Source organism: Protopterus annectens, chromosome 4.part1, assembly GCF_019279795.1.
Source record: "Protopterus annectens isolate FY-2018-M chromosome 4.part1, PAN1.0, whole genome shotgun sequence".
In the NCBI taxonomy this organism is placed as follows: Eukaryota; Metazoa; Chordata; order Ceratodontiformes; family Protopteridae; genus Protopterus; species Protopterus annectens.
The window spans coordinates 145,697,117-145,723,594 of record NC_056734.1 but is presented as its reverse complement, the minus strand read 5'-3'; the positions used below and the strand labels follow the sequence as shown (position 1 = coordinate 145,723,594).

The 26,478-nt window shown below is 37.3% G+C and overlaps 1 protein-coding gene across 1 annotated transcript in view; it reads right to left on the bottom strand.

Annotated features, from left to right (window-relative positions):
• LOC122801189 (collagen alpha-4(IV) chain-like) overlaps window positions 1-26,478 on the bottom strand; it is a 1,621,248-nt gene that overhangs the window by 577,695 nt on the left and 1,017,075 nt on the right. The window contains exon 27 of the mRNA XM_044070748.1: window positions 23,888-23,959. Within this exon, the coding sequence (XP_043926683.1) occupies window positions 23,888-23,959 (72 nt within the window). The remainder of the gene's footprint in view (window positions 1-23,887; window positions 23,960-26,478) is intronic.

The window sequence follows — 26,478 nt, the reverse complement described above, 5'->3', positions numbered from 1 at the left end:
AACCTATATGGAACTATTACTATCATATTGTCTGGCTTATTCAGTACAAATCATACACATTTTTTATACTGCCAGGTGACATTCTACTCCTTTCTATTTATTTGGTATGACTACTACAAGCAGGACTGTCACTCACCAGCCTCGCGACGCAGCTTTTGCTACCTACTGGCATGGGCTTCCTGATTAGTAGCCCACTCAGCTGGAGCTGTAATGAAAATAGAAAAACATTTAGGTATACCTATCCATCACATACACAGGCTGGACTTTGGTAAACAGTTATTGCTATGAATACTTACACACTGCTGGCACATCACTCCTCTATCTTGCTTCTTGGACCCACTGTTCCAAGAGCTCCCTCTTCCTCCGTTTCAAGTCGGCATAGTAGTGCCGGATCTGCTCACCTGTCTGAGGGATACCAGTGGTACTGGTGAGATCACAGGTGAGACTTTCCCAGGCTTCTGCTTTATATTGGAAGCCCTGGTACTGGTCCTGCAGCAGTCTCATGCCATGTTTTTTTTACCAGGAGTCCTACCATGACCTTGGACTCCTGTATGCCCTAGTGCTGTGCCTGAAAGCACATGCCTTCTCCAACACCTGCCATACTGCCTACAGTGGAGTGCTACAACCAGTTATAAGCTGCATTCCCACCTGTGGGGTTTAAATACGTCTGATTTCCCGCCCTTTGCCGTGATTGGATGGTTTTGAAAATACTGAGCTAAGCTAAGCTATGGGCAAACCTGCTTAGCTATGGTTGGCAGTGCTTAAAGGGGCAGGTTCAGCATTGCTTACCAATGGGTAAATCCACTTAGCTGGGCTACTCATTGCTTAGTATTCATATGTACACAATGCTTACACCCGGTCAGCATTGCTGTGCAATGCTTTGCATTGCTTATGTTATATTTTATTGGACTACCACCTGTATAGGATTGATTCATCATTCATTAAATTATATAGATTTATTTACCTTCCCTGACATCCCCCAATGTGCTTTAATTACATTTATTCTTGTGTGACTATACTGTATTGGACACTTCTGTTTATATGGGGGGTTCACTACTTTACTTCACTGACACCTCACATCTGGGCCTAATACACTACTCTGGTTGAGAAATATAAGTTACTTCCTACATAAATATACAAATAAATTAAAATTGCAATATTTACACATACAAAATGGAAATGGCTTTGGTGAGGCTCAAACCATGAATGACTACATGTAAGGTACATGCTCTAACCACTACACTATTGCACTTATGCTTATGTAGGCTGTCTATTGCTATTTAACTTATTGTGCCGTTTCAGCTGGCCTAAGCTTAGCTAAGCAATGGGCACACCTGCGCAGCTATGCTTAAACTTTATTGCATATGTGAAAAAAAATGTATTTGTTGTGTTTTTTACTTCTTACCCTTCAAAATATCCATGCTAATGCTAAACCTGTTATTCTATCAACTTTCTGGGTTTGTAGGAACAATTGTCTCTTATGGCTTTGCCAAGATGTCTTAGTCTGATGGGTAGGGAGGTGTGCGTTACGTACTTCATACCCAGCCAAAAATTCATGCTAATACTAAATCTGTTATTCTATCAACTTTCTGACTTTGTAGGGATGATTGTCTCTTATGGCTTTGTCCAAATTCCTTACTCTGACGGGTTGAGAGGTGTGCACTGTATGCTTTATACCCTGCCAAAAATTCATGCTATTGCTAAACCTGTTATTTTATCAACTTTCTTGCTTTGTAGGGACACATGTCCCTTATGGCTTTGTCCAGATATCTTACCCTGATGGGTTGGGGGTGTCATGAGCATTCTCTCTCTATTTAAATTGTCGTACAGCAATTCTGGTGTGCAGGGGGCATGTGTATTGTGAGAGCACTGCTCTGAGACACACCCCTGCACTCGTACACAGAACTATGTCTGTTTTACAGCATGGCTTCAGGAATATGCATGCCGCACTGCCGTGCTGCACAGAATGGTCCCTTCTGTGCAGGAATAAGCTATTTCTGTATGGGAGATTACTGAATCTGGGGGGACAGTCTTCCAAAAAAGCATGTTTTTACATAGTTCAAAACCTTGCTTGTTACAAAAAATATTTCAATAAAATATGTGTACAAAAACACATACATACTATATGAACAAAAATAGCAGCATTGTGATAGCTAAAAAAGCTCATAAACACAAATCTAAGAAGGAACATATTCAGCTTTTACTTTCAAAACACTGCTGATCATGGCAGACTTCTTCTTTAGCCCAGGAGTCTCCACTGCATTACTCCTGAGTTGCCAAATCAACTCCTTATATTCTAGGAGCATTTCATGAGGTCCACCCCTTTGATTGAAGCCCACCTTTTCTACAAAAGTGTATTTAAAAGAATGTGTGGGATTTTTTCTCACATGTTTTGCAAGAGCATTTCTTTTGTCATTCTTGTTTATGTCATATTGTTGCTGATAGATCCTATTTTTAAATGTATTCTTGGCCTTACCAATGTAAAATGACAAACACTGTTGACACTCAGCAAGATAAATGGCATTATTGCTCTGGCAGTTCAACTTCTGACAAAATATAAAAACTCCCCATCTGGGTATACAAATTTCTACACCTTCCTTTACATACCTACATTGATTACAATGTCTGCATTTAGACATGCGACCAGGATGACTTTTTTCTTTTGTCTTTAAAGTATATTTTTGAAGCATAGCTCTTTCTTATACAACATTACAGGGTTCTTCACCATTTTTTCCACATACTCACGGTCGGCCATAAAGATGTCCCAGCTATGTTGTATTATGCCCCAATGCTGTCAAAATATATGTTATATGGCAATATTAGGGCTCTTTGAAAATTCACTATGTGTCTCTTACCATTCATGGTAACTTAATCATGGTTTGTCCCAAGTAGTGGCTTAAAAATGCCTTCCTGTCTTTTCCTAATGACCTCAAAAAAATATCCAAGAATATAGCTGGATACCCTCTATTGATCAACATATCCTTCAAAATTGCACATTGTTCACTAAAGGTTGAATCATTACTTATCATGCGGGCGAGTCTCACCATCTGGCCTTTGACCAGGGACTTTTTTTGATAGATATGGTGGTGGCTTTTAAAATGAAGTAATGAGTTAGAGTAGGTAGATTTTCTGTATATGTTAGAGTCAAACCTCCCTTCACCTCTATTCTTTGAGATAGTCAAGTCCAAATAATGGACATCCTCTTCACCTATTTCCATAGTAAACTTAAAAAAATGATGTATTGCTGTTCAAATGTACAAAAAATTCTTTAAGTTTTTCCCTACCACCTTTCCAAAAAATGACGATGTCATCTAAATATTGTCCATAAAGTGTCCAACAGTTACTAAACTCAGAGTTGAGGACATATTGACTTTCCCCTTGGGCAAGGCCAATGTTGGCAAACGTGGGTGCACAAACTGCACCCATTGCCACACCTTTAAGTTGATGAAACAACTGATTTTCAAAAATTATAAAGTTGCTTCCTAAACCAGATTCATTAAGGTGGTAATAGTCAGTGTTTTGTCATGGTTTACACTAGGGTGGTTACATAAAAACTCATAGAACATATCCAACCTCTCAGAGTGTGGAATGACAGAATAAAGATCACATACGTCGATAGTGACAAATAATTCTTCAGAATATAAATCATCTGAAACTTTTGATAAAAAATCCCAAGAATCCCTGAAAATATATTTATGTTCACTCAAGAGATTCTTAATGTTCAAATCTATGTATTTAGCTATAGGCAAGATTTTTGAGGCCTTTGTATCCACAATAGGCCTCAATGGGGGGGCCTTCTAAACTTTTATGAGTCTTGGGTATGCCATAAATGGTGGGTGTCCTAGGGTGCAGTACCTTCAGAAATCCAAGGTCATGCACACCAATCTGACTATTCAACATCAAATCTTCTAATGCAAGGTCAGTCCTATGATATGAAATATTCATTTCATTGACCGAGACTTATTCGTATGTATCTGTATACAGTATACATAACATTCTGTAAATATATTCATTCACATCCAAAACCCCTAGGCCCCCACCTTTGCCACGTTTCATTACCCTGACCTGATGCATGCCGCTGATGTCCTTTAATAAAGTAAGAACATTAGCATTTGGGACATAATACAACATAACTGTGATATCTTTAGGGCTGACAGTGAGTATGTGGAGAAAATGGGGAAGGACCCTGTAGTGATCAAAGGGGTGAACCTCATGAACTGCTCCTAGAATATAAGGAGTTGATTTGGTAACTCAGGAGTAACGCACTGGAGCCCCCTGGGCTAAATGAGTCTGCCTTGATATGAGCTTTTTTAGCTGTCACAATGCTGCTATTTTTGTTCATACAGTATGTATGTGTTTTTATGCACATATTTTATCAAAGTGTATTTTGTCACAAGCAAGGTTTTGAACTAAGTAAAAACATGTTTTTTTGGAAGACTGTATTTTAAATTGTATAGTTGGGAGTGGTTTTAGTATCATGTGACTGATGTATCTATTTAAACATTTCACTGTTGTATGTTGGTGTTCCGAAGAAGTTGGAAACAGTTCTGATGAAAGCCCTAAACTTTTATTAAAGTGGAGTTCTGCAGTTCGTGGTCTGCTCTGTTTTATTGTTTTTTATCAGTGTATTTTGTGCTTTTGTGATTTTCCAATTTTAAACAATCTTTAATCTGGCTTTGTAGGACTAGTGTGTGTGTGTGTGTGTGTGTGTGTGTGTGTGTGTGTGTGTGTGTGTGTGTGTGTGTGTGTGAGTGTGTGTGTATATGTGTATGAATTAAGTTATACTTTACTATGACTACTGTGTATATGTGTAAAACAAACTTGAAATATGATACTTTGGTCACTACTATTGTTGCACAGACATCTGATAAAAATGCAGTCAACAATATACCTATAATTGTGAAGTCTGTGTAATGTCTTTGGATAAAAATGACTGATCCTGCTGAGTCGATAAAGGTAAAAAGTCATTAGTCTGTCTGCATGTCAAGTGTAAAACAAACTGGAATACTTTACTGTGGTGATTTTTATCACAATTAGACAAGTAATGTGTACACAGTCAATAAAATGCCTGCAGTTGATGAGTACAGACATTGGAATTTTTGAAATGTTATGAAATGGGTACTTCTGTCTTTATTATTAAGATGTTTTGTTCACACTTAAACCAGAAAAAAAGTTCAAAACTATACATTTAAAACACGCTCTAACAGCTGTTTCATTGTTTAGTGGAAAAAATGTTCAAAACTAGAGATTTAAAACACAGTCTAAGAAATGTGGCTGTATTAAACTAGAACTATATCAGGAAGATGAATCTTAAGAACACATGCATTTATGTATTGTCCTAAAAAGTGTGCAAGGAGCCCATGGTTTGAAAATGGTCCAGAACAAAATGCACACAATCTTCCACTGACTGCAGGACATAAGACCTATACGTTAGAGGGGCAGCAATACAGCATGACATGGGACAGTCTCAGAAACAGCTTTGATATGGGACCAACTGACAAAAATGATTAGTCAAGAAGAGAATAGTAGGCTACAACCAGAATAGTCAGAAAGAAAATTTTTCTAGAAATAGTACATTATAGAGACAGTCTTGAGATGTAATGGCAAAATGTCTGGAGGGGCATACAAAGGTGAATATAAACTGTTGACTGTTGGGCATCTGTAAATAAAACAGAATAAACATTAATAGGATGGCTTGGGGAAAAAAAGGCATACATATGGGAATGCTACACCTAAAAAAATTCAGTGCTTTTTCTGTGCCTGCATAAAGATGAAAACTATTACAGTTTAAACAGTGCCCAGTGGTATTATTTATAGGGGATATGGGGTAAACAACCAAAACTATAACCTTGGTGATCATAAAAAGGTACTATGACTATTATAACAGATTTGTTAAGAAAGACTATTATTGTCAAAGAGAGCGCAACATACACAGAGGCTAGGTATTCTCAAAAACTATACATTTTTACAAATGAAATATATGGTGAGAATTCACATAGCACAAAAAAATTGAATAGTCATTGCAGAGTTTATACCTGTTGTGCAATACTCATCAAATGTATTTATGTCCTTAAACTATGTATAATAATATATACACTACACAATGCTAATGCATAATTTACATTCCAAAAATCTATATATATATATATATATATATATATATATATATATATATATATATATATACACACAATCTAAAATAAATTGTTGACACAGGAGAATAATTCACAACACCATCTCATATGCAAAGTCGTCACAAACCCTCAATAATGTACCTGCATTTACAATAATCATCAATGCTGTAAGTCAACAAAGAGACTCCTCCAAGAGACAAAAGTGTTCCAAGACACACCTGCACCACCAGTGTCAACAGCTTATAGTCAGGTGCCACAGGTGGCAATATAACCAGGAAAAGCATGTAGCCACTTTTATATTTTGTTAAATTACAGCACTGTTGTAAAACAATCAACATAACACAATGCAAAAGACATACATTCTCAAAAGAATGATTACTTAAAATATATCAGATAGGGTCATAAAAGCTGCCAATAGTTCTCATGTGGTATCACATGCAGTAAGAATACATCAGAGGCCGAAAAGCTATGTTTGCATCCAAGTGTTCCACACCTCATGCCACTAATGATTCGTGTTATGAGAATATCACACACTAAGAATGACTGAGTCAGTATGGACATGCCATGGAATATTGATAGGTCACATGGCATCACATTCATCTACTCAGCATTCTGAGTATCCTGTCTGTCAACAGGTTTAGCAGACTTTAAGCAATAGCACTTCATTGAGAGTGATGTGGAGGGAATAAACACCAGATCAAAAATCCTAGTATTAAAAATAAATAGTGAATACTAGATCAAGAATCTGATATTAACAATAAATATCCATAACAGAAAAAAGACGGATACATTACATAACACATCCCAGTATTATGGAATAGGCTTCCCCTTTACAGTCAGAAGTTAGTCATCTTAACATGCTTCCACTATGAAAAACAGAAACATGATTACTTAAAAAACACTTGTCAACCGCAGCTGACTGATACACATACCCATCGTTTGCTCTAACCACACAGATTTAAAAAAAAAAGATTTGCAATTGAGCAAGGCTCCCATCCCCCCCCCCCAAGTGTCCCATGTTGGAAGTAAACCTACCCAACGTCTCTGGAACTTAGATATGTTAGTTCCAGTATTGCACAACAGTGTATAAGGGAGAAGCACTAGAAGATAATTTGTATTTATTTATTTATTTTACATTTGTTTACCAGGAATGTCTGATTGGATACACACCCTATTCCAGCTCCACTTACAGAACTACTTACAGTAAAATACAGATAACTAAAAATTATAAATTTAAAAAGTAGATATAGTATATACCATATACTATATACCCAGACTAACCTGTTTGCACCTTACTCTATCATAAACCTTCCTTAACCACTTTGACCCTCGCATCTACCTCAACTCTCCAACTAACAAAATTTCCCTTATCTTTGTAAATATTACTTTATTCATTTTAACATTTCTGACCTTCCTTTTGTATTGCTAAGAGTTAACCTCGAACTTAATCTCTTTCTAATTTAGCCTTTTCTAGTTAGTCACGAACTATAATATAACTGATTATATAACACATTAGTTCTATGCAATATTTGTAATTGTAAAATTGTTTTAGCCCTGGAGCTTTTCTCCACTGGCCTTTTTTTCTAAGTTAGCTTATTTAGTTCATTAAGATCTATAATATATGTGATTACATTTCATTCTTCCCATTGCATATCACACTTGTACTATGTATTATTTGTATTTGAAAAATTTTTTGTACCTCTGGAGCTTTTCTCCCCAGGCCTCCACTGAAAATGGACATAAATCCAGTTGGACTAGCCCGGTCAACAAATGTAAAATAAAAATAAATAAAATAAATATACATTCAGTTTTAGATATTTAAAGAAGATACATATTTACCCACTGTTTAAGGTAAATTGTATATATATATATATATATATATATATATATATATATATATGTATATATATATATATATATATGACTATTATAACAGACAGGTAACGCCTCGGAATATGTGTGATTTTAACTACATTTAGAAATTATTCAAGTGTCACGTATTCTTGTAGCATGTACAGATGGGGTATAGCTAACTCCCCAGAGTAGAGTAAAGAGATACATGTAAGCTAGTAGATGAGTTATTAGAGGTGAGAATAAGGGTAAGGCTCGTGGAAAGACAGTAACCAGGATATGTGCAAGAACATTTCCAAGTATTAGGTAGGTAGATTTTTAGAGATTTTTTTTTTAACTGTGCTAAGGAAGAATTGGATGAGATGTGGGTGGTCGCAGTATTCCATAGTTTTGGTATGTAGTTGGAGAAAATGGAATCATCAGCTGTGTTTTTAGTTTTGGTTACCTCAAGAAGGAATTTATTGCTGGAGCAAAGAGTTATATTGCTGGAATAAGGGTGTAACAGATTTTGGAGTGCGGGAGTCTTCTCGGGGTGATGTTAGATTTTATGGGCTAAGGTTAGTTGACTGTATAGATGGAGATGAGGGAGTTCCAGCCATTTAAGTTGTTTTAGAGCTACATAATGGTGTGACCTATAGGGTTAGTCTGTGTTGAACCTACTTATCTTGTTATAGCAGGAGTTAAGTTTGGCTAAGTCAATCTTTGTAAGGTTAATGAGAATTGGAGAGGCATATAAGATTGTTGAAAGGAGATGTGTGTGTGCCATGGTGGACTTGATGTTTTTAGTAAGAAACTGCTTATTTCTATATAGAACACTCAGTTATTCTGTATACTTACTTTATGGTCTGGGAAATATGAATATCAAATTTCATATTATCATCAATCTGTGCACCTAATAGTTTGGTGTGAGTTACAGGAGAGACAGTGGTATTGTTGCTGGACAAGATATTGAATAAGGGGTTAGGAGCTACAGATTTTGTAGACAGGAAAAGCAGGAGTTTAGTTTTGTTTGGATTTAGAATTAGTTGGGATTTGGTAAGCCATGCCTCAATAGAATGAAAGGATTTTTGAGTTAGTGTGTGTAGTTCTTGTAAGGAGGAAGCAGCACAAATAATGATGGAGACAGCCACGTGCTGTATGACAGAACCATGTGGGGCAGAAGAATGGAGATCAGTGGTAAACAGAGAAAACAGTACGGGTCCTAGGACGGAGGCTTGGGGAACTCCTAGAGTGACTGGAAGAAGAAGGGAGAGGTCCTGCTGCCATTGTACTGGTTGGTGCTGACCATCCAAATAGCTTTGAAATAAAGCAATGGTGGAGTTACTGAGATTTAGATCAGAAAGAACATTAATAAGTCTATTATGTGATACCATGTTGAAGGCCTTAGAAAGGTCAAGAAATATTGCAGATACATATTTTGCATTGTTTCTGTTGTGATTTACTATGTTTGTGAAAGACATTAGTGCTGTGGTAGTGCTGTGGAAGGGGTGGAAGCCATGTTGCATGCTGGAGAGTAGATTGTGATTGTGTAGGTGGTTCATTACTTGAGCATGAATACATCTCTCTAGTATTTTAGAGAGATGGGAACAAATGGCAATGGATCAGTAGCTGGTCAGCTCAGAGGAGGTACCACCTTCGTGCAGGGGAACAATATGGGAAGTTTTCCAAACTGTAGGGATGTGATTTTCAGATATGGACCTGTTGATAAGTATAGCTACTGTGCAGGCAGTTGCCTCAGTAGCAACTTGTAGATGTCTGCAGCCAATGTTGTATGTTTTAGTTTATTAAGCATTTTTTTATTGTTTTTACTGAGATGGGTTGAAAGGAGAAGGTAGTGTTGCTATCTTGAGAACTGATGGTTTGTGGTGGTGAGGAGTCTGGGGGTTAGATAATGCTAGAATGGACTCAGTAAAATATTTATTGAATTGAATTGGTATGTTGTCTGTGATGTTAGAAGAAGATGGGGAGAATGTACTAGATTTACCTGGAAGGAGTATGTTATTAATGGCTGCCTAGAACTTTTGGGGATTGTTTTGGTGCTTTATTTGTATATTGCGGTAGTAGTTAATTTTCTCCAGCTTAATTTCTTTGTTGGCTTTGTTTTTGAGCTCTGGGTAGTGTTGTTTTGAGGTTTGCGATCTATTTTTATGCTGTTGTTCCCAGGATTTGTCTCTAGTTTTAAGAAGTGACCGGGTTTCTTTAGTAAGCCAGGGAGAAGTAATAGCTTTGGTTCTGGTTGTTCTGGGTGGAGCATGTGAGTTTTGGATGTCTAAATAGTTGAGTTGAAGTATTTGACAGCTTCATCAAGATCTCAGTCAATTACAGCTCTTTGGGGCAGATATGAAATTGTTGAGATTAAAGATTTTTTAGTGTCTAATTAGGTAGTAAGTGGTCTGTTCAGCATGATGAGATTGATGTTTTAGTATAATGGCTGGTAGATAGTCACTCAGGCTGTCTGAAAGATAGACGGAGTGTAAGGTATATTTTGGTCTATTTATTAAAATCCAGTCAAGTATTGACTGCCTTTTGGATGTTTTGTCTATTCTTGTGGGAGACTGGATGAGTTGTGTAAATCTTGGAGGCTGATATAACTAGTGGGTTTGTAGAATTACAGTTGAGCCAATCAATGTTAAAATTACCCATAGTGGTTGTTTTCTGTGGGTGTGAAGTGGAGGACTATTGCAGTAAGTTTTCTAATGTGGGTATGTTGTTTCCAGGTGGTAGGTAACATTCAATTATGTTAACCATTTTTTGGAGTTAATTTTTAATTTGGTAAGTATTACTTCAGCATTGTCAAAGGCAGGGGTGATTGACTCTACAGACACCACTTTAAGATGATTTTTTTACATAAAATTGCTATACCACCTCCCCTTTTTTCTAGTCTGCCCCTTCTTAGTATGTTGTACCCTGGAGGCAGTATTTCATTAATACTAATGACTGTTTTAGCCATGTTTCAGTTAGAGAAACTATGTCTGGTGAGTATAATAAAAGATTGGCATGTACATCATGGACTTTATTTGTAATACTTCTAATATTTATATTTAGTAGCAGTAGATCTGTAGATTTCTAGGTAAGTTTAATGTGTTGTATGAGTGAGTGGTATTTTGTGTAGATGGATGGGATGTAGTTACTACTGGTCCAGGGTTGGAGTGAATGTCTCCTCTGAGGGTAAACTTGGATGCAACAGAGATTCTGGTCTTAATGATTTTTGTCAAATACTTGTCATGGCTCTGGAAGAATTTTGGGGGTTGATGGTGAAGATTTAGAATGATGGGTGAGTACAGGGTGGGAGATGGGTTGAACAGAGATGGGGAGAATAGAAACATATTTGGTTTGTGAACATGAAGATAGCAGGGGGGTGTAGCATGGTAGTGAAGAGTTTCAATAAGGTTGACATGGTAAGAAGTAAGGTGAGCAGTTGATGCTGGTATGGTGAGAGAGATGATGTATAGCAGAAACAGAATGTAATAGTGAACAGCTTGAAAATGAGAGGTGGCTATAACTAATTAGTTAGTATTAAGAGGAAATTGAACTAGAAGTAGTGTTAAGCATAGGAGTGTGTGAGTATATGGATAATAAGGGGAGAAATGTTATTGGTTAGGTATGAATAGTGTAGATATAGATGTGTTGTTACAGGTGTGAGCTGATAGTTAGTGGTGTTAATAAGTGGAATGGAAGGGTTAGGTTTGGGGAATGGTTACCTGAGATAGATTAAGTGAGGTATTTAGAGGATTAAAGGGGGTATAGTGTTCTACTGGTTGAAGTAAATTGGTACGATGAGCTTGTTAGTAATAAGTTTAGGAGTATTGGGGGTGTATGGGAAATGGGGGTAAGGTAGGGGAGGTTTGCACCTTGCTCCTGGCCAGTGAGAAAGCCTATCTAACAACAACAATCAGAAAGCCAATTAACAACAGAATAATTTTAAGTATCATACATCTAAACCTTCTACTGTTCACTCTGACTGGATTGATTGTAACAAATACTTTTGTGAAACTGGTAGTTGTGTAGGTGGTTCATTACTTGAGCATGAATACATCTCTCTAGTATTTTAGAGAGATGGGAACAAATGGCAATGGATCAGTAGCTGGTCAGCTCAGAGGAGGTACCACCTTCGTGCAGGGGAACAATATGGGAAGTTTTCCAAACTGTAGGGATGTGATTTTCAGATATGGACCTGTTGATAAGTATAGCTACTGTGCAGGCAGTTGCCTCAGTAGCAACTTGTAGATGTCTGCAGCCAATGTTGTATGTTTTAGTTTATTAAGCATTTTTTTATTGTTTTTACTGAGATGGGTTGAAAGGAGAAGGTAGTGTTGCTATCTTGAGAACTGATGGTTTGTGGTGGTGAGGAGCCTGGGGGTTAGATAATGCTAGAACGGACTCAGTAAAATATTTATTGAATTGAATTGGTATGTTGTCTGTGATGTTAGAAGAAGATGGGGAGAATGTACTAGATTTACCTGGAAGGAGTATGTTATTAATGGCTGCCTAGAACTTTTGGGGATTGTTTTGGTGCTTTATTTGTATATTGCGGTAGTAGTTAATTTTCTCCAGCTTAATTTCTTTGTTGGCTTTGTTTTTGAGCTCTGGGTAGTGTTGTTTTGAGGTTTGCGATCTATTTTTATGCTGTTGTTCCCAGGATTTGTCTCTAGTTTTAAGAAGTGACCGGGTTTCTTTAGTAAGCCAGGGAGAAGTAATAGCTTTGGTTCTGGTTGTTCTGGGTGGAGCATGTGAGTTTTGGATGTCTAAATAGTTGAGTTGAAGTATTTGACAGCTTCATCAAGATCTCAGTCAATTACAGCTCTTTGGGGCAGATATGAAATTGTTGAGATTAAAGATTTTTTAGTGTCTAATTAGGTAGTAAGTGGTCTGTTCAGCATGATGAGATTGATGTTTTAGTATAATGGCTGGTAGATAGTCACTCAGGCTGTCTGAAAGATAGACGGAGTGTAAGGTATATTTTGGTCTATTTATTAAAATCCAGTCAAGTATTGACTGCCTTTTGGATGTTTTGTCTATTCTTGTGGGAGACTGGATGAGTTGTGTAAATCTTGGAGGCTGATATAACTAGTGGGTTTGTAGAATTACAGTTGAGCCAATCAATGTTAAAATTACCCATAGTGGTTGTTTTCTGTGGGTGTGAAGTGGAGGACTATTGCAGTAAGTTTTCTAATGTGGGTATGTTGTTTCCAGGTGGTAGGTAACATTCAATTATGTTAACCATTTTTTGGAGTTAATTTTTAATTTGGTAAGTATTACTTCAGCATTGTCAAAGGCAGGGGTGATTGACTCTACAGACACCACTTTAAGATGATTTTTTTACATAAAATTGCTATACCACCTCCCCTTTTTTCTAGTCTGCCCCTTCTTAGTATGTTGTACCCTGGAGGCAGTATTTCATTAATACTAATGACTGCTTTAGCCATGTTTCAGTTAGAGAAACTATGTCTGGTGAGTATAATAAAAGATTGGCATGTACATCATGGACTTTATTTGTAATACTTCTAATATTTATATTTAGTAGCAGTAGATCTGTAGATTTCCTAGGTAAGTTTAATGTGTTGTATGAGTGAGTGGTATTTTGTGTAGATGGATGGGATGTAGTTACTACTGGTCCAGGGTTGGAGTGAATGTCTCCTCTGAGGGTAAACTTGGATGCAACAGAGATTCTGGTCTTAATGATTTTTGTCAAATACTTGTCATGGCTCTGGAAGAATTTTGGGGGTTGATGGTGAAGATTTAGAATGATGGGTGAGTACAGGGTGGGAGATGGGTTGAACAGAGATGGGGAGAATAGAAACATATTTGGTTTGTGAACATGAAGATAGCAGGGGGGTGTAGCATGGTAGTGAAGAGTTTCAATAAGGTTGACATGGTAAGAAGTAAGGTGAGCAGTTGATGCTGGTATGGTGAGAGAGATGATGTATAGCAGAAACAGAATGTAATAGTGAACAGCTTGAAAAATGAGAGGTGGCTATAACTAATTAGTTAGTATTAAGAGGAAATTGAACTAGAAGTAGTGTTAAGCATAGGAGTGTGTGAGTATATGGATAATAAGGGGAGAAATGTTATTGGTTAGGTATGAATAGTGTAGATATAGATGTGTTGTTACAGGTGTGAGCTGATAGTTAGTGGTGTTAATAAGTGGAATGGAAGGGTTAGGTTTGGGGAATGGTTACCTGAGATAGATTAAGTGAGGTATTTAGAGGATTAAAGGGGGTATAGTGTTCTACTGGTTGAAGTAAATTGGTACGATGAGCTTGTTAGTAATAAGTTTAGGAGTATTGGGGGTGTATGGGAAATGGGGGTAAGGTAGGGGAGGTTTGCACCTTGCTCCTGGCCAGTGAGAAAGCCTATCTAACAACAACAATCAGAAAGCCAATTAACAACAGAATAATTTTAAGTATCATACATCTAAACCTTCTACTGTTCACGCTGACTGGATTGATTGTAACAAATACTTTTGTGAAACTGGTAGTTTCTACAGAGCAGATATTTTGTTTTAAGGGCTGCAGTATCTTTAATTAACAAACAAAGTTCCCCTGAGTCCTTAGCTATGTTTTCATATGTGATGGGCAAGTTTTACTATTGCTGACTGCCTGCAACTATGGTAGGTGAGGTAGAATGCTGAGAGGCAGTGCAAGGTGGTTATTTCTGGTGGTTGAGGGGTAGGGGAGCCCCAGGATACTGTCCCAATGAGGTGTGCACCGGTGTAGGTCCATGCTTATAGTTTCAACTTGCGATTGACTTGTGGGAATTCAGCATCAACTTGGGCAAGCTGGGGTACAATCTGAGTGAGTGAGGAGTCTCTATACAGAGTACAATGTAATGGAAGAAAAAGGTTAGCAGCAAAGCAGTAATTGGAATCCTTAAAATTTAAGTGACAGCAATCATTAGTAGCTGACTATAATGTAGACAAAGAATTTGCAGTATAGACCTATTAGATAAGCAGTAAAATATAGTTCATAATTCATAAGCCATCAGGTGATGCAGTCCTGAGATTCTGGTAGTGAGGGTCTGTTCCGCAAGTTGGTTTATTCGTTTAACAGTATATAATATTTCATTTCTACTACTTGGCAACATTTTACAACATTTTCCTTACAAATTCATGTAAATAATTTCATTCTTGACAATCTAAAACAAGTTGGAAAAGTAATTAAATTAATTCACTGCAGTCTAAAACAAATTGAAAAAAAAAATGTGTTTTTAACAAGCCTACAGGGATCTCCATAAAATGGTAGACAAGCAGAGCAGCTAAATGACTATAACCTATATCTGTTTATCTGTACCAGTATGTAACAATGGGCTAGCACCAGCAGATTCTGCTTTTCATGTACACTGTCGCTAAACACAAACCATTCTTACAAAAACAAACAAAAAAAAACAACTTATTGGATTAAGTGGCATTTAGCGTCCTTGAGAAAGATTCAAGGTAGACTCTTGTTTTATGCATAGGCAGACACACATACACACACACACACACACACACACACACACACACACACACACACACACACACACACACACACACACACACGCTCATTAGAAATTTGAAAGACACTGGAAACAGAATTTATATAAACAAAACTCAGGTTTATTTTGTAGGAATTTAGGTATCTAGGATATTTCTTACCAATTGTATGCTGAGGATATTCATCTCTTACATCTCCTCTCCTGAAGATTCCCTGGAGTATATCTTGGACTGGATATGCTTAAACTGACTGAAATTCAACAGCTGATACAGCAGTTTAGGCAGTCTTTCCAGCACAAGTGCCTGAACACACTTCACTTTTAAAGGTGCATTCTACATTTACACACACACACACACACACACACACACACACACACACACACACACACACACACACACACACACACACACACACACACATACCTGAAAGAAAACCAGTAAATAGTATAGCAATAATGGAGATGTCCCTATGCTAATAAATGCTGCACATTGCTAATACAATACAAGAAAGTAATTTACCATAATGAATCTAGTATAAATTCAAAGCCTGTTAAAAACTACTATGTTGTTCTCACTGTTTACAGAAGTAGCATAAACTGAAGCAAATGCAGTGAATGTAGGCAGGTAGAAAGGAGAAGATGGATAATGATGAATAAATATGTCAGTCAGTGATAACTGAAGATAGGAACACAATCAGATGACATACCTGAATCAGGAATATTGTGCTTCAGAAAAGATGCACTTGCAAAGATCTATTTTGAAGAGTGAAATGCAAAGGCTTTTAGTGTAACATGCAGCATCTGTGTCACTGTAAGCTGAGATATTCTGCAGAATAGACTGTGGCTCTTGTGGTATCACATGGAATAGACATTATGCAGGTAAGACTGTGGCTCTTGTGGTATCACATGGAACAGACATTATGCAGGTAAGACTGTGGCTCTTGTGGTATCACATGGAATAGACATTATGCAGGTAAGACTGTGGCTCTTGTGGTATCACACGCTGCTGTTAGTTATAAGATAAGAAGACTGTTTTCAAGCCACATTACTGTCTGTAGAAGGCACCACTGCAAAGATGGTTCTGCCATCCTATCCTGACTGTTATGGACACATCATCAGAGGCAGTGCAGCTGAGCATGTAGTATGGAATATAAAACAACAGTGAGGCATTGATGCCATGAAAGAATAACTGCGAAAATCATATGCACCAGATATATAGCATAGCACGATGCAATGTTAGTCACAATATACTACATGTGGACCAAGGAATCCGATATCTCAAGCATGATGTAATACACATGCCAACATGATCTGTGAAATATGTGAAAGTAGACAAGGTAAAAGTGTGGTGTGTAATGGCAGCTGTTATCTTTAAAGCAAGGAAAGGGGGGCTGCAGGAAGGAAATGAATTGGCAGGGCTAACTGGAATAAGTGTAGCTATATTATGGCAAGTAAATGACCATTTAACTGATTTAAGTACAGATGATGTCAGTTACTCTCAGCCACAGACTGACTCAATACCCACTCATTCTAGCCACTTTGCTGACTATATACAGCTCAGATGTCTGACTTACATCAATAGGGCCACTCTTAGGAGAAGTGCAGTTCTAGACAAAGGACCCCATTTGGCTCCCATGTACGATGATCCCACTTTATTCCTAGTGCATTGTCCCTGTTTTTACCATATCCTGGTTACAGCACTGGCCAGACATTTTACTTATTGTTTTTCACACTTTGTCATACTTTTTAGCTTTCTACTTCATCATTTAATCTCATCTTAACTGACCAAGACTGCAATGTAATAAGTGTGGAGGATGACTAAATTTAAGCTGGGGCCAGAATTCATGGGTTTCTAAATACTCTGAGGTACATCTTAAAGCTTTTCTTCCAACCTTTCAATCCATTGATGGCCTGAACAAAAATTATGACTAAAGAAAAGTCACAAGTAAGGAAAGAAAGAATTTCACTTATTTTTTTTTTCAAGGAACAATAATTGTGTCCAAAGCATAATGTTGAAAGTTGACAGAATTGTAGTTCCCAAACTTCCCACTAAACTGAGAAGACAAATGCTTACAAAAATGTATAAATCCTAACTGAGAATAGTGCCTGTCTCTTTATTCCTCACAAAAAGATAACGACCTGTCTGGTGGGAGATTTACAATAAAATAAAGTTACAAGTACATCTGAGATCACAAAGTCAGGTTCTTGGCAGGATTTTTTAGGTAGGAAAAAAAGACAACTCATTATAGATATTGGAACAGATAGGTCTAATACTTTTGAAAGTTCGCAACTATAACAGTTGGAGGTTATTAAAAAGTGAGAAACTTGACATTATAGTTCCCCAATATAGATTCAGGATTATTACTACATCTGAAGCATGGATTTTGTCCATGTACACAGAAAGCTGATTGTATCAAATGCAAATGCTTAACCCTTCAACAGCAAGCAAAGGGTTCACTGTATTGCTGCATAAGTATGTTGTAGGGTATTTTTGGAAAAGGAAGAAATAAATAAAATTATGGTCACCGATATTCAGGACTCACAAAAATAATCTGGACTGAAATTATTTGTTTGTAATCAGAACACTAGGATGAATTCTGATCAGCATTCAGAATTTTTAAGAACTGTTGTTTAAGAACACTGCCTTTTCTGCATGTTAATCCTATAGGGAATTTTAACTACGCTAACTGCGATTGGAAAACCTTATAATTTATTCACCTTACGAATCTACATTTTTCATTTATGTTACTTATATTAATTTAAGTTGGTTGGGAAGTTTTTCTACTGCAGGAAAAAACATCTTGGATTTATTATTATGCCCAGTGTGATTACTGCACTTGAGACATTTCAGGCATCAGAAAAGTCTGATCTTTGTGCTATTATAGTCAGTATTCCTAGCACTAAAGTTTCTACTTCTGTGATGACATTTTATGAATATTCAGTTCAGTAACGCAGGATGTTTTATATGCTGCAAATTGTTTAGAAGTTCAGCACATACTACGCAGCTGCATCAATTTATACAAAACAAATGCACCTGTATTAAGAACAACAGCAGTTTTGTTATAACTAACCCACCATGGTGGACTAAGACACTAACTCAGTTAAACACATTAAAAAGACATATTTCAAGTTTTATTTAGACAAAAAATACACTACCAATGCTAAAAGATAGAACTGATTCTATGGCTAATAGACTAATTCTAATGGCTCTCTTCCTTCTTTCTTCCTGTCTACACCGGAGTTCCCCAAGGATCTGTCCTTGGACCACTATTATTCAATATTTTCACCAACAGTCTTAATATCTCCTGCTTCCATTCCACTGTCATGCAATATGCTGATGACTCCACTATCATCTCTACATCTGACAATATCTCTGACCTCCACTTACTTACTCAAAACTCCTTTCACTCTGTTGAAAATTATCTTACTATCAATCAACTTATACTTAACCCTAAAAAAAACTAAACTTCTCCTATTTCTACCTAAATCCTTTTTTCAGCATAAAACATCATTTACCATCACATCACTTAACAACACAGTCATAAACATTGAAACACACACTAAGCTACTGGGTTGAATCACATATGACCAACTTAAAATTTGATTTGCATATTTTAAACTGTATAAAGAACACCCATCAAAAACTTGGACTGCTTTACAGAAATATAAAATATCTCACAACTGACTCAAGACTTTCTCTTGTCTATGCCTATTTTCTTTCCACCTTCCTCTATGCCTCCCCTTTCTTAACAAACCTAAAATCCTCTCTTAAGGCAAAGCTTGAACTAACCTACAACCAAGTCGCCAGGTTTGCTGCTAGCCAATCTTATAACTCTCACCAATGCCTATCTCTACGAACTCTTCACTGGCTAGTACTCCCTCATCTTCTCATACTCCCTCAAATGTCCCTGATTTACTCTATCCTTAGCAATCCTTCCTCTTGCCCTGCTTTCTCTTCCTTTATATCTTGTTACTCCCCCTCCCACTCTCTTCAGAGCTCTGATCAGTCTCTCTTATCTATCCATGAGCCTAAAACATCAGTTGGACAAAACTTATATAGCTACTCAGTTGCACTAGTCTGGAACAAACTACCACTGAACATTAGAAATCTGCCCCATACCCATAGCTTCAAACACTTTTAAAAGAAAACCTACAAAATTCCTGGATCTGTTCATGCCATAACCCCAACTTAACATCTTACATTCTCTAACTGTTTTTTGTCTACTTACTTCCTCTTCCTACTTTTCTAATCTAATCTCCTGTTCTACGTCTCTTTTCCTGTGGCTACTTTTTCTGTCTTCTCTATGCCTTGTTTCACTTCCTTCTATGTTTATCTTGTTACCCCTATTTCTTCTTTTGCTTCTTTTTCCTCTCCGTCTTAGATCCACCTTTTATTAAACTATATAGCTCTAATGATTTGTGTTTTGAATTCGGTCAAACTTCTATGATGTATTCTATGTATTTAAACATCTTCCGTAATTGCTGTTACTCTTTGTTTGCAACTGTTTTTGTAACATTATTTGTAATTGTTTCTTTATGGGGCTTCCCCACAGGCCTTCGCTGAAAATGGGCTATAGCTCAGTCGGACACACCCGGTTAACCAATGTCAAAACAAATTAATAAATAATCCTCAGCTATACAGCTGAAAGAGGTGATTGAGAATGCTAAGAATAAATATGAAATGGCCTTAGCTTCTTTACATGACAATAAAAAGGACTTTTGTAAATACATTTCTTACCAGATCAAAGTCAGAGACATGTAGACCTTCTTCCACATAATGTGTTTTGCTATATAATTAATGATACACAACAAACATAATAAACATGAATTGTCTACTTAGAACTGTCTGATCAGAGAGAAATGTGAGGTAACTACTATACTGAACAATAGTTAGAAAAATAACTATGAGTCCTGACATAATTTCTGTTCAATCCATGTTCATAGGTTCATAGGTTGATACTAGGCTATCTGCCCTAGGGCATTTATAAGCCTAGCCAGAGTTTGTTTGGCTTTCACCTCCCTTTTAGATTAGTTAACTGTTCCTCTGTATAGTAGGTCACAGAAGATAGCCCTTTTAAGGTTAGTTTACTGTGCCTCTGTCTAGCAGGAACATAGAAGAGATCCCAGGGGTAAACTTACAATCTCCCATTCACTTGTCAAGATTTCTCTTGAAGAGGGTCAATGAGGAGCTCTGCCTAACATGGAGTGAGGGGAGCTTCTGGGATATGAATCTGTCCCTCCAGCATGTCCTATTTATTGCTGTGCTGAGGTTTAAGTCCCTGGAGCGTGTAGCTTTAAGGGATTTGGATTTCCTGAGGTGGAGTATGTCCATTAATTCTGGGCTGGACATGGCTTTATATGTCAGGCATAGATCGCCTCTGAAGAGGCAGTAAGCAACTGAGTAGAGCTGGAGTTTCTTTAGCTGAACTGCATAGGGCATCTGTTTGAGGCCCTTGATCCTCTTGGTGAGGTACTTTTGGGGTCTCTCCAGCTGCTGCAGGTTTCGGGTAAGGTATATCCCAAAGGGGGCATTGTATTCAATTATGGGCCTGATGAGTGATGAGTAGAGGGGCACAATGACCTCTCTTGATCTAGATGTGTACCCTTTCATGATAAGGTGGGCTATATAGAAGGTTTTTCTAACCACTTTGGCAACGTGATTGTCAAAGGAGAGATTACTATCTACTTGGGTCCCCAAATCCCTAATCACTTCTTCTGTATTTAATGGATTACCACCTATGTGGTAATTTGTGGGCACTTTGTTTTTCCCAAAGGGGATGACTATGCACTTTTTGGCATTTAGCTTGAGGCTATGGCTCTGGCACCAGGTATCCATCTCCGTGAGACCTTTTTAGAGGATGCTTGTGTCAGCCAGAGAGTCGATTATGGCTCCCAGTTTGCAGTCATCTGCAAACTTGGTCAGCCATAGTCCTCCCGTGTTAGCCTGTACCTCAGAGAAGTATATACCAAACAAGAGAGGTCCCAGGACTGAGCCTTGTGGGATGCCACTTTTAACTGGTTTAGAGTCTGACATGGCACCTGCAATTCTGACCATGTGGGTTCTATCCCTGAGCCAGTTTGCAACCCATCTTGTGACAAAGGGGTTGATATTAAAGCTGGTGAGCTTATTTATGATGCCCGAGTGGGGTATTGTGTCGAAGGCTTTTGCGAGGTCCAGGTAGGCTGTGTGGACTACCTTCCCTTCATCTATGGCCTTAGTAACTGTTTCAAAGAAGTCAACTAGGTTTAAGAGGCAAGATCTGCCCTTAACAAAGCCGAATTGGGTGGGGTCCAGTGTCTGGAGGTTCCCAATGTCTTTGTTTATGAGTTACATGATGATACGCTCCATAGCTTTGCAGACCAGACTAGTCAGGCTTATAGGGTGATAGTTACTGGGGTCCGTTGTGGCACCACCTTTGTGAAGCGGGACCACTGTTGCTGTACTCCATTCTTTGGGTACATATCCTGTAGCAAGACTGAGATTGAACAGTGACTTTATGTGAGGGTTCAGTTCTTAATTAAAGCTATTGTGACTGAAATTTTAGTTAAATTGTTTGATACTCTACTAATACTCTACTGTGTAATGGTACACTTCCTCAGCAATGGAGGTACTCTAATCCTGTACCAATATACAAATGAAGAAGATATGATTTGATAAAATCTATAGCTGATTAGTTTAATTCTGATCATATGCAAGCATTTTGAGCAGTGCCTAATACGCCTTTTGAAATGACACACCACACTGACAGATCTATTGAACCACATCTTCATGGAATGAGGACTGACTTTCACAAATTTTACAGATTTTTATATGCCAGTTAGTGTGGCTATGGGTGCAGGTCTAACATTCATTGCGGTGTTCTCTTATTTTCTGAAAGCCTTTGCCACTCTTCACCATGCTGATGTAATAATAGTTTGAAAAAAAAAGTTCAAGTCAGCTTATCCATGAAAAGGATTAATGAGTGATTATAGAGTACACCATAAACAGTGACCCTACTGGGTAGATGTGCCGAGACTATTGATGCTCGAGGACTGATCCTAGTTAAGCTATTGTTTGTCTGTCTTTCTGTAGTTTTATTAGATATAGGTTACTGAAGTATGCAGATGATGTTAAGCTTGGAGCAGTAGTAACATTACCAAGCGACGTAGATCTACTTAAATGCCAAGAAAATATCAATATGTAAATTATGGAGCTTAAGCTTCAATTTAGTGTGTATGGATATAAAGCAAAGTGATCAGAAAAATATGTATTAGACATTGTGTACACCAATATAAAGAAAGACCTATGCATTTTGGTGAGTAATAATCTATAAATTTGGGAAGCGTGCCAACTTTGTTAAAACTAAAGCTTTAAGACAGGTTGTTTAAGGGTTCAAAATAATGACGTGGAGGGAATCCAGCACCTTGGTCATTCTATATAAGTGCTTTATCCATTCTATTTGTGAATAAAATACTTTATTTGGCATATACACTTACAATGTAAATTTACCTGGAACACATCCAGGGCAAATTTACTAAAGTTATTTAATTCTCCAAAGATATAGACTATATTACAAGGCTATATACATTAAACTTGCATACAATTATGCATCAATTGCATGGAAATTATGTCTACTTTATAAGCAATTTAATGAAACAGCTCTTAGAGTAATTTATTTCTTTGCAAATACACATAAAACAAGAGGAAGCATCGGCATGGAATGATAAGTTTACTGTATCTATGAGTAAAACTAACAACAGAAGTAACTTTCTAACCTCCAAATTACCACAATTATGAAATAATGCACTTTTGGAAATACAGTCTTAAGCTATATTAAACATATTGAAAAGTAGGTTACCTACTTAGGTTAGTACTAAGAGATACATGCACAATATCAGGGAATCTATGTTCCTTAGATGAATAGCGACTAAAGACAGGTAATACCCAAGCAGTGTACCTACGAAGCTATGAAATCTATGGCATAAGTGTCCTCAGAAATCAGATTTCTACCTATCATAAGGCTTTACAGGATGCATTGAATTATGGACAATGGAAATAGTACAGGTAAGGACTTCTATTCCATTCTAATTCAGTAGTGAGGCCTAGTATTCCTTAGTATGGAGAACACCTTAGACAGCCAATGATACAATAATATAAATGGTTTACAGCATTCTATTTTTATTCATGTTATCATCTGGATTCCCAAAGAAAATAATTTGCTGACTTATTCACATTGACTCCAGTCTGATCATTGTACTGAAAATCTCCAAAAATGGTTACTACAATCAGACAAAAACAGTAAGAATAAATTAACTTTATTTTCAGATACCAAATCTTTAGGTTCACTGCAGCACAGAGTATAAACAATCACTGTATTCAGCATGAATGAAGTGATGTTTCAACATCTAATATAAACAACTACTTTCAAATAAAATATGATTAAAAAATATACCTTGAATACCATTTGGGCCGCTTGGGCCTGGATCTCCCGGTTGTCCTCTCTCTCGGCAAGGCCGTGTCTCACCTAAATAAACAGAATAAAATACAGGAAAATAAGCAGCTGGCAGACTCAGCAGTTATCCTGATTATAAGCAGAATAATATAACATGAAAGCATAAAAACTGATGGAAAATTAAGATGTCTTGGCTGATCTAGTCTATCCCTTTATCCACTTTTTGGAAAAGCAGGAGATGGTGGTTAATCCAAGAAATGTTATTTAACATGGCAGAAAAACTTTATACAGACCTTACTCTTCTAAGTACATAGGTGAAAAGAGATCCATCAAGATAGTCCTCGCTAACTGGAACTACCTGCCAAAAGAACTCAGTTCTGAATTTAAACTGTTACATTTCAAGAAGAAATTAAAACTGCACATCAAAGAAAATGTTAAGTGTAATTGTTCCAAGGATGCAAGCTAATATAGCAATAACCCATGCCTGGGTGTGGCTAATGCTGGATTTACCCACGGTTGGTGTGGTTTGGTCATGAGGGCGAAGCCCGAGTGGCCAGACAAAGACAACCATGGGTAAATCCAGCATTACCCACACCCAGAAGGGGGTTATTGCTATTATACAATGACATTATTTAAGGAAAAAAAATACTTTTCTTAAATAATGGCATTGTAGAATGCCTCCTTGCTGCCCTTCCACAGCTGTCTGGTATTCTGCAGCAGTTCTGATGTACTGCGCATGCATATGCTTATGCAGTACATCAGAGCTGCGGGCAAAAGCAACGGAGAAAGCAAGATCTCCGTTGCTTTTTACAAACTGTCTCGCTATGTTAAACCTTTAACATAGCGAGGCAGCTTTAAAAAAAGCAACGAAGAATCTCTGTTGCTTTTTTTAAAGCTGTCTCACTATGTTAAACCCATTTAACATAGTGAGACAGTGTGTAAAAAACAATGGAGATCTTGCGTTCTCCTTTGCTTTAAAAAAAAGTTATATTAATGGAAAAAGTCCAGGTGACCGGACCTTTTTCCATAACTATAACTCTGATTTACATCGTGCATGCTGACCAATCAGCATGCACGTTTTGGAATATTAATGGGGGGGTCGTTGTATAATTACTATTCCAACATCTCTCTGTCTCTCTCTCTCTCTCTCTATTGCTCTGTCTATGATAAAAACTAAAATTAGCCTTACAACTACCTGCTATTGTGACTGACTAAACATTGTTCATCTCCACTCTCCCGCCCTTTCCTATTATTTCCACATTGCTGGCTTTGCGTTTCTTCTTTCTTTGCATCTTTCTTTTACTTTCCATTTCCCTGTTTCTTTTCATCCTACTTTTCAAACTCCCTAAATAATTAATGTTCCTGCCCACTATTTACTCATTGCCTCTGTGTTCTCTGTTGATGAATTGCCTCAATTTATTGACATAAACAAAAGCTCGTTGTTTATGCAAAGCCTTATGTAAATGTTTGTTTAATATACTGTAATGTTGAAAGTTTCTGTGCTGTTACTTAAGGTGTTGCTTAATGTATGCCTGAAATTCTCATTTGATGGCCTATACTGTTATGTTCAGTATGTGTTTGATCACAATACAAGTCTCTTTTTAGGGTCTCTTATGCTACTATTTTGTATTTGCCTATGACCCAGATCTTGGCTGGAAAGAGTCATTGGACCATCCTACCTTCCTGGATAACAAACTGGAAAAAAAAAAAAAAAAACAAGTGTACACAATTCCCCCTCCCTCTGCAGACCAAGTGTGTGTGTGTGTGTGTGTGTGTGTGTGTGTGTGTGTGTGTGTGTGTGTGTGTGTGTGTGTGTGTGCTGGAGGGGATACCTGGAAACTGTGCCCAGATAAAGAAGAACACGACTGGCATATCTTGTTAAATGAAAAGTGTTTTCCATAATCTCAATGATGTAATCAGTATAAAATGCTTGCTGAAATTTTAGTTTAACACATTAATTTCACCACATGTACTGGTTGTTTCATAATAGCATAATTTTATTGGGGGGCATTTTTTTAACAAGATCTGATCCTTTTCAATATGACAGTTTTTAACTGTTTTTCACTATCTTAAGAAATGTGATAGCAGAAATAAAATTGTTTGTTGTGATGTCTTTTAACAAATGAGTTTCATAGATGCATTGCTGTTTTATGTTTATTCATTATATAAAGTCCATGCTAAGACTGCATTAAGTCACTATTTTTATAGTTTGAAGTCAGAATGAGTCTACCTATTCTTTCTTTTAAAAATGTTATAGAATTATCTAACTAAATCATAGAAATGTAACTACTACATGAGTAATGTTAGTTATCACACTAACTGGTACCTGCCCAGGTCTTCTCAACCTGTGCTCTCTCTGATATAGCATAAAAAAACAGCTACTTAGGCTGACACTATCTTCAATAAGGGTAGCCTACAGTTTGCCATGTACTGCAGATTGTGCGTACCACAGTTTGCCATGTACTGCAGTTTGTGCGTACCACAGTTTGCCATGTACTGCAGTTTGTGCGTACCACAGTTTGCCATGTACTGCAGTTTGTGTGTACCACAGTTTGACATGTAATGCAGTTTGTGCATACCACAGTCTCCCA